The 10,057-nt window shown below is 40.7% G+C and overlaps 1 protein-coding gene across 1 annotated transcript in view; it reads left to right on the top strand.

The window, feature by feature from the left end:
- AOAH (acyloxyacyl hydrolase (neutrophil)) overlaps nucleotides 1–5,623 on the top strand; it is an 80,073-nt gene extending 74,450 nt beyond the window's left edge. The window contains exon 22 of the mRNA XM_010002151.1: nucleotides 5,495–5,623. Coding sequence (XP_010000453.1) covers nucleotides 5,495–5,623 — 129 coding nt within the window. The remainder of the gene's footprint in view (nucleotides 1–5,494) is intronic.
- The last annotated feature ends 4,434 nt before the right edge of the window (nucleotides 5,624–10,057 follow it).

Raw genomic sequence — 10,057 nt, 5'->3', positions numbered from 1 at the left:
TCCGCCCTCGCCGAGGGGCCCCGCCCCAGAGCCCCCAGCCGCTGTTCTCTATCCCTCTGTACACAGCAATAGATCCAGAACTGTCTTGCTACTTGCGGCTATGAAGCAAACGTGGCCCCCAAGCGGCCAGCCCCAATCCCAGCATCCCTGCCCAGGAGCAGCGACTGGGAGGAGGAGCGACAATCCTTTGTGATGTCTTTCTAGTGCATGATGCCTTGTGCCATGGCCATATTCCCTGTACCGCAGCAAGAACAATTCGGAGAAAGCTGTTGTCTAGGGCACCACTGCCTTCCTTAGCCCTTCCAGCTGCACACTCTCTTACACACATACACACACAAGTGCCAGCAGATCCAGCCATGCCAGCAAACCCAGCTGTGTCACCCAGCCACCCACAGTGCCGCCTGGCAGGTCCCCCTGCTCAAAAGCATAAGGTGAATTTCTGAACCAGTTTTATGATGTGACCTGGCATACCACCTATATTCACCCCCACTACCAAATAACCTGATGCAATGTTCTCTTGCATGCCAAGATAGACCAGTCCATGGAGAAACACTTCAGCAGTAGCATGTTGCAAGCACTAGTGGATTCCAACATTTCATCACCTTCCCCATTGACTGGGCTGTCACTTGAGCCAGTGGAGAAGGGCAAGAGGAAGCCCAAAGGCAAAATACATGCTTTACTTATTATTTTCTACATCCATGCTTCTCAGCCAAAGCAATACTGTGTCTTGTTCAGCCTTGCCAAGTCAAAAGAGCCTACTGTTTGAAGAGGGACTCCTTCACAGAAGAAATCCCTGCTTAGCTACCGTGCGGTACCAGGAGATAGGTGCTGAAAGTCTGAGCTCACAGCCTGGGGACATGAAAAGTGCATTGGGATTTTTTGCTGCAGGCAAAAATTGCTTCCTTTTGCAAGGAAGCAATTAGAGAAAATTTGGCAAAAGAAGCAAGAGTGAAAACAGTGATGAAATGAATCCCCTTCTCACCACTGCCATCTGGGGAAAATGCAATAGTGAGAGCCTGGAGTGAAGAAGAAAAGGTCTTTGCAATATTTTTGTGTCTTACCCTGAGGCTGGCCTAAAGCTTCTTATAACACCCAGCAACAGGCCACTGTGGGAGGAAGATCATCTGATCACTGCTTTTCATCCAGGCTCTTGTCCACATTATGTATCCCTCTGACAGCTGGAAGGGAGCACAGAGTTGAAGGCAGCAAATATTTACCCTAAAGGTATTATGCCTAAGTCAAAAAAAGGGCACTGAAGGGCAGCTGCAAACCTACATGCAGCCCCCAGGGTGCCAAGCTGCAAGATCCAGCCAAGCGCTGCCATATTTCTCTCCCGCTGGACCTGGCATCCTGCAGTGGTTGTGGCCTCCCCCCTCCTGCTGTTAGGATGACATTAATGCCTTTACAGGTACATTTCCCCTGACACTCAAGGTGCCAGCTGTAGATATGCCTCACTTCAAGTGAATTATTACCCTTATAGGATTTATTAATTAGCCTTATCCAAACATCTTCTCCTTTAAACCCATTTTTCTTCTCCTGCTAGTATATGGAAGCCGGTTATCAACATACCACTATTTGGGCTGAGACACAGCACTCTGCTCCAAAAGAGTGGCTGTCAATAAAAAGAAGGGGAAGACTGAGCAGAGAGTAATATTTAAGAGGACACTTGAGAGAGATGATTAACAATTCATACTAGTTTCATTTAAAGTTGTGCTTTCTACTTATGACATGAATGCCCCAGGCCAGGTATGGGCTGGCCAGGTACGAAGCTGCCTAGTGGGAGAGGATTGATGTCCTCATCAGCTCAACAAGTAAATGGGGGCTCTCACTTCAGCAGCTATTCCCCACACCTCACAAACAGCTTGACAAATAAACAATTGAGCAGCACTTGAGGAAAGCGTAAACATTTTAGCTCTTCCCTTCAGATGTGGAGAAACTTTGGATTTTAGGAAACAAGGAGCACAGTGCCCCTCTCTGCCAATGGAAGGATACAGTGATCCCTAGTTGTTATGATACACCAGTTCTCAGGATAAGCCAGTGTCTGATGTCAGCCCCTGGATTTCACTTGCATTAATTTTCTGTCTCTTTAATAAAAAAATAATCTTCTGGTATAAACATAGCAGAGGCAAGTGTCACAGAATGGTAAGGGTTGGAAGGGACTTCTGGAGGTGATAGATTCCAGCCCCCTACCAGAGCAGGACTGCCACAGAATCTAAGGCAGGTGACAGAGATATACGTCCAGATGGGCCTTGGAAGTCTCCAGAGGAGGAGACTCCACAAACTCTGTGGGCAGTTTTTTCCAGTGCTCCATAACCCTTACAGTAAAGAAGTTTTTCCTCATGTTGAGGTGCAACTTCCTGTGTTACAGTTTGTATCCATTGTCCCTTGTCCTATCACAGGACACAACTGAAAACAGATTGGCCTCTCCATCTTGACACCCACCCTTCAGGTATTTATAGACATTAATAAGAACCCTTCTCAGACTTCTCTAGACTACAGGTGTCAGCATGAGGCAAAACTCCCTTTGTCCTATTAAAGCTGTTCTGTTTTTTCATGCATTGGAAGAAGTCTAGGATAGGACACTCAGTCAGGAAAAACTAGCCCCCACTCCAAGCAGTATTTTATATTTTAAACCCCCTAAAAGAAGGAATAAAAACCAAGTGCTCACTTGTTTAGCGAGGCCCAGAACTATATTCCTTCACAGCAAATATCTTGGCAAGAAAGGGTTTTTATTCTGCGTATTTACCTGTTGCAAAACAGAAGGCTACAAAAAAGACATTTATTCTTGGTATAACTGCGTTCCTCTGAAGTTTCAAAGCTAAAATTGGGCTCCATTAGTTCTTTTTTTCCAAAACACTCAGCTCAGGCCATAGGTGGAGGAGATTCACACCATTTACTTTTGTCACATGAAAGCAAAATGCATCACTCAATCCTTCTAAATTCCCTGTAGAGCTGTCTCTGACACCGTTCCTCAAAGTCTGGCTTAGTCATCCTTGGAAGAAATCTGACTTTTTCTTCCCATTGACTGCAGTGGAAGCCCAGGGACTTTTTTTCAGCATCTCTCTCTCACTATGAAATATCACTGCAAACCATTCCGAGTGCCAGATGGCTCGAAGGACATTACTGCTTTCTAGAACAACTGATTGCTTTGTTTGGATGACATGACCATGCATTTCAACAGAATCCTGCATGAACAGTTTTGTTTCTTGCTTTTATGAAGTTACCAGTGAGAAAGCTAAAGCCCTGAGCATCACAGATTGGAACCTGAGATGCTTGGAAGATTCTTAATGATTATGTACAAGCAGGAAAGCACAGCTTGAAAGTTATTAGCTTCTCCCTTTTCTCTTTCCTTAAGACATAGCAAAGCACATTCCAGCCAGGGGGAAAAAAAAAAAATTAAAAAAAAAAAAAGAAAAGAAAGAGGAAATGCTGAAGGAACACATATCAGATTATTGGGTATTTACACTTTGCTAAAAGGCATGCCTATAACCATTTTGGTGCAGAAGGAAGAAAAAGATAGCCAGAAGCTGCTGGAAAAAAACACATCTATTTCCCAGTCATGGTCACTCAGGGCTCTAGGATGAATGTGTAATAGTTCCTTTAAAAAAATTGCTTATATGTGGTCATCCTCACAAAAAATTAATTGCAAAAAAAAAAAGTGTTTTGAGACCTGATACAATTTGCACAAGTGCTATAAAATTTAAAAAAACACTTACAAAACAAGTGATTTCATGTGAATATCAGGAAGAACTTCTTTCCTGTGAGAGCACTGGAACAGGCTGCCCAGAGAGGCTGTGGAGTCTACTTCACTGGAGACATTCAAAAACCCACCTGGACACATTCCTGTGTGATGTGCTCTAGGTGACCCTGCTCTGGCAGGGGGGGTTGGACTAGATGATCTTCTGAGGTCCCTTCCAACCCCTAAGATTCTGTGATTATGTGATTTCTAGAATCATGAACCCTCTCTCTGTGCCACACTACTTATCCAGGGTAAATTACTGAAGTCAGCAGGACCACATTAAATTATATCTGAGCAGGACCAACATAATTTTGGCCAGTCTAAGCCTATTCATCTTAAACTCCAGTCAACAGTAACCCAAGCACTGCAGACCGTACTTCCACTGACACTTTTGCAGAGGGTGCACCACACAAAGATTGTAAGATTTTTTTTAAACAAACAAACCAAATCTACCAAAAAAACATACAGAAGGCTTAGAGACTTGAACAGAAGGTTTGGTGACAATCATGCCAGAACAGACCACTCTGACACAGGTCTCAGTCCTCTGGCAGCCATAGGGTGAAACACACTATTGCACAATCTCCTCATCCCTCTCCCTTAGCCCTCTTCCTTCATTAGCTTAATAAAACCTCAAACGACCAGTTTAAGAGCTTCCACCCTATAAATGTCTCTCTGTACATTAGCTGTGAATAAAACAAAGTTACTGTCTTCTGACACATCATTACAGTGGCTTCCAAAAAGACAGGATTTATAAATAAGTGCATGAAAAAAATCTCCAAAGGATCTAATCTGTTCCCAAGCTCCAAAACATCAGTATTCAAATACTTTGATTCCATAAACCCATCTTGGTCCTTAATAAAAAGGCTTTGTTAGCCCCTATTTAACCCTCAAAAATATAATTTACGTCAGGGCGAGTTTTAGACTTGAAAGTGGAGTTACCATATAAGCAGAACATAATTGCATATCAGAAATAAAATAAAAAATGTGTTAGCACAGTATGAAAAAGTTGGTTAAAGGAGAATCAGGCTGTTCTCTCTTTCCTGATGTTTCCTATCCTGGCAGTATAGTGGATACAATTTCTCTTCAGTGCATGAGTTCTTGGACAAAAACTCTAGGAATGCTCGAGTAGTTCCAATAGCAAGGAGAAAATCTATTTTACCACTTCTGCAGGTCTCATGGAAAAAAAGCTTTGAAGACAACCAGCAGTAGGTATGAACTTAGAGCATCAGAGCTGGGTAGTTTTGAACCTAGATATAATTGGGCCTCTTTTTGCTCAACACCAGTGGTTTCCTTATAGGATAACAGAGAGAATATTTATTAGAAGTATCAGAGGCATTCAGCAGCCTGAATTACTTTGGGCTTGTGAGAGTTCTATGCATTATATACAAGTGGTGCTTTTGAAACACTTTCAAAATGTTTGGGTTTTTTGGAAAAAAATAATAATAATCAGATTCTAGGGCTTTTGAGTGAAAGTTTATGGACCAGGCATCATAAGCATTAGGAAGTGATTGAAGACTATTACACTCACTGACTGATTGAGGAGGTGCAGATACATGGCACTCACCTTTTTCTTACAGTTGAGAAGGATTTTGCCCCATTCAAGCAGCTGAAATGTGGTATTCTCTTTGGTTAGAAGCTCCTGTCCAGCACATGGTTATACAGGAGTCTTCTTTCTGATGGGGCCTTCCAAGTACTGGCATGAAGCAGCTACATTGCAGTGGCACAAGAAATTGATAGTGTTTGTGCTCTTTGCAGATTGCTGCAGCCCTTGGAACAAGCATTACCTGGCAGAAGGCTCTACACGAATGGCCTCAGGTGCTTGGAAAGGAGAATCCATTCAATGACCAGATTGAAGCTATATTCAAAGATCAAGGTGGACACTGACTTCCAAACTGCTGGAGCCCTGACATGGTTTACAGTCATGCTTCCCAGTGCATTAAACAAAACAATTAAAGACACACATACAAAGAAGGGGGACGGCAAGTTACCAGAGCCAGTAGTGGTGGACATGACACAACAGCATTATTTCCAATTTGTATCTCACCTCCACAAGTAGACTATGCTTTTTCTGCAGAGCTATAAAAATAAAATACAAAAGATACCTGCCAGCTAGACCATTCTTTTGGTACTGGTTTGCAAATCTCTATGTCTTTTTTTGTAGCAAACACCTAGCCCTACCTCATTTTTTTTTGGCTGCAGAGCAGCAATTCTGGCTTTTCCATTTATACTGGTTTAATGGTGACTCTGATCCCAAAAGAGGGGAGGGAAGCCCCAAACTCATTATGTTGCTATAAATTGTGTGTATGTAATTGCCCTGACAGTCAATACATTATTTAACTGCTATGTGCTTATTAAAATGTGCCAGAAATAACGAGGCACTAGAATTTTGATTTGCCTGGCAGCATTAGTGCAGGCTGACTGCTTCTCTTCGCCCCCATTAACCAGATAGTAACTTGACAACGCTTCATGTATTTAAAACAAGCTGCTTTTTCAAGCTTTATACATCTTTGCTCTTTTGCTTCCTAACAAACATAATATTCCCAGACCTGTACCTTTTATAGGCATGACCCAGGGAATCAATGAAGAAACTAGGAACCCCTTACTGCTTGTGGAGAACAGCCCTGTGCTCTATTTCATATGCAGAGCTGAGAATTAATAGTAGGCTTTTTTACCAGTTATCTGCTGCTCTTTGCAAAACAAAAAACCTATGTAAATATATAGTATATATAATTAAGGACAGCTCTACCCTACTAACAGCCCCACCAGTCAGATCAGACAGCAAAAACTGTCACTAATTATACATGGAAAACTCTGGTAGATAGAATGTGTTAACATGACATGTGTAAGACCCATCCAAATTAGCCAAAGCTCAGGTAGACTTGCTCTGCTCTTCATTCTGAATGTGTCCTATGTGTAAGGCTGCATCACCTGTGACCCAGCTCTTAGACTGTGGTCCAGGTACTCAAGGAGATGGCCTGGCCCTGTGCAGACCTCAGTTCACTGGCCATGGCTGCAGGAAATTCATCTGCTCCGTATTTTGAACAGGCAGAGGATGACTCAGTTAATGCTATTTTAACTAAAACATTTTGTTAGATCCTCTTTCTTTTCTTAAAAGTAGTCAATGCTGCATCTTTAAGAAAGAAATTCCTTGGGGATAACTGCTAGTATTTAAGAAAATGTTCAAGTTGTCTACATTAGGAAACCAAAAGGGAATAAATTCCTTAATTGAATGATACTTACTAATAAGGCCCCAGTTAATTCAAGGCATTTAGATGTTACCAAAATATCCTATCTCCCAAGGAATAGTTTCAACTGCACAGAAACATGTCCTAGGAAGACTCTTTAGTATTAAAAGTAGTAGGGCTACCTGCATTCTGTACAAATTTTCTCCACCGAACAGCACAACATTTGATGGACATTGGCCAGGTAGAACATCTTCTATTTTTATTACCTGTTTAGGTTTCCTAACTTCCATTAAAAACAACACAAGGACAGAAACAAGTGCATCCACGGGGTTTTACTACAGACCAAGTACAGCATAGGCAATAATTATAGAATATAAAATAATTTCCTCTACACCAAAATACAGAAATGTAGCAATTAAAAGGGGGAACAGTATGTGTTTAAGAAGCCAATTTTTCAGGCAATCTCATTGAAAATTATTGTCTTTCTTTTGAGGCTGGAGTTTAATAATAGGAGTTTTACAAGCTAGTAAAACTGAAATTTCCTCAGCTAAAATAAGCTTCATTGCTCAGAGCAAAGCATTTTCCATTTACAGACTTTCCCATTAGTGAACATCTTGAGTTTATGAACAATGGGAAGAAAAAAAGCTTTCTTAGAAAATTAGAACAGCATCTTCTCAAAGACAACCTGAAACCCCTGCAGCTGAATCTCAAAGTAAAGCACTCAGATTTTCCCAATGTATTGGCTCCATGCTTGATATGGAGCCTCTGAGGAACTTGACGAAAAGGGCTTGTCACTCACTGGCTGATGGAGCACTAACCAAACCAGACATCCTCATGCCTTAGAGGCAAGCTCTGCAGTTGAGTTAGAAGCAAGCTGTATACAGAAACTTGATTTGTAATTAATGCAGTAACTATTTGCAAATCAAGATGAATTTGGGGCCTATTAACTATCTGTTTTTACAGCCACTATATCTCTCTCTCTTTTTTCAAAGAATGCTAAAACCAGCTAAAGATCTGCACCCCCAAACCATCAATCACTTACCAGTACCACTCTAAAAATAAAGGTCCTATGTTTAAGCAAATGCTTCTGAAAAAGCTACTTATTCTAAAGCAGCAGTGATCTATGCATCCTAGTCTATTCCATTAGTTTAGCTGTCTCCTGGTGCTTAGATCAGTTGAAAGTGACAAATGCATGGGGAAGAGGAAAAACAAAGAGAAAAATGTTTCTCTTAGAAAGTTAAGTATACTTCCATGAAATTCAAGCTTTATAGCACTACAGATTTCTAGAAGTCCATCTAGGTCTTTTTTGGAGGACAGTTACAGCAAGTGAATACAGGAGGGATTATGTCACTGACTAGTTCCAACACACCACTAACAAGCTGGGATTTTCTGATGCTATTCTGTTTATAAACTGTTTTTACAAAACTTTCAGCTTTGTTTGAAATCACAGTAGAAACTATTTTTGAGGTATAAAACCTCCACAGCTATATGAATTCATGCAAGCTGGCCTCTTCAAAAAGGATCCACTACAACCATGATAAAACAGGTTTGCCAACATTTTGGAAATTTTTTCCACAGCTGACCCTTAAAAGAGCAGGGAAATGTGGGGAGAGGAGGTACAAAGCAGGACAAGTCAGTCAAGCAGTAAATGCAGGCTTGCTGCTCAGCTAGTGTCACACCTTTCTGCTGGCTGCAGTGGTGGACATCATTGGCAATGATCCCTTATGTCTAGAAATCACCATCCACCCCAGCTTTTCTGACTTGAATCAACTGCTACACTTTATATCTTTCCTTGATGGGAATAATTTTTCATCTTGGGCAATTAATGAGCAGACTGGTTTCTACAATGGATAACTCACTTGGGCTAAATAACAATCTGTCATTCTACTAGATATATCCAGTTTGATTCTTAACACTTTTCTATAGACTCATTTCATAATTTTATATTTAATGATTTTTTTTTAAATATCCTCCTGGAAGTTTAAGTAGACAGCCTACTGTGGAACCACAGATGAAATTTGATCTCCCACTGTCCATGTTGTATTGCTACTCTGCTGCCACATCCCTATCACAAGATACATGAACCACCTCTCCTCTCCATACTTTGTAGCCTGCTGGTCTCCAGGAGCCTCTGCATTTATACATCCCAAGTAACTGCCCATGCACAATCTAGTCTCCCACTAAAGAATATGGTGCCTGCTCCCTCTGAGGCACATTATCTTCCCAAATCAAGTGTTATTTTGGGATACAAATGCTGAATAAAAAGCTCTCAAACTTTGTGTGGAGTCCAGCTTTTCTTCTTCAGCCTACAAACCAGCGTGTCAAATGCAGAGATGACATTATGAAAAAAGCAGAAAGTGTTTTCTTCTTTATTTTAAATGAATAAAATAAATCTCAGTTTGGAAATAAAGACATCAGAAATAGAAAACTAGATTTAAAAGCAAGTACAAAAGTGGCAAGATGAAAACAGCATAAGCTAACAGAATTTAGTGTTTCCAGTGTGAATTTATTAATAGCAATTTTAAGTACTCCACAATTGCATTCACAATAGTGAAGTAATGAGATAGTATTTCACGAAGCCCAGTGAAAAGCTGTGAAAACTGCAGGTTTTAACTGAATAGTTTTGCTATTTTAATGATGGGTCTGAAGTAATGTTTTTATCTGCATTTATGGACATGTCTTTGATGGGGAGGGAGACCCATAACCAGCAGAGTATTAAGTTGGTACATAGCAGCTCTGTAGTGTCTTACTAAAAAAAAACAAAAGCACTTTTAGAACTTATTCCTGGTTTTTAAATGGAGGAGAATTCTAGCCTGTACAAACCATGAGTTCCATGAAATACTGATGCATACAATACTAAAGCTATTTTTTTTAACATAGTACTCCTAACAAAAATATTCAAACCCTTTCTTTTCTATCAAAGTGCAATATACTGCATACGTAATTCCACACCTGTAAGCCAGAGGATACATGCCATACACTTATCAAAACCAGTTTGTATGAGAAATTGCAAAAGCAGTATGCATATACTGTTCATGCCTTTTGTTCTGACCACAAGAACACTGTGCAAGTAAAAAATACTTATATTGCGTGTTATAGAATGAAATCTACTAGCCTGATCATTTTAAAAAAA

Source organism: Chaetura pelagica, unplaced genomic scaffold, assembly GCF_000747805.2.
Source record: "Chaetura pelagica isolate M959 unplaced genomic scaffold, ChaPel_1.0 scaffold417, whole genome shotgun sequence".
Taxonomy (NCBI): Eukaryota; Metazoa; Chordata; class Aves; order Apodiformes; family Apodidae; genus Chaetura; species Chaetura pelagica.
The sequence above is the reverse complement of the archived record's forward strand: the minus strand, read 5'-3'. Positions and strand labels throughout refer to the sequence as shown.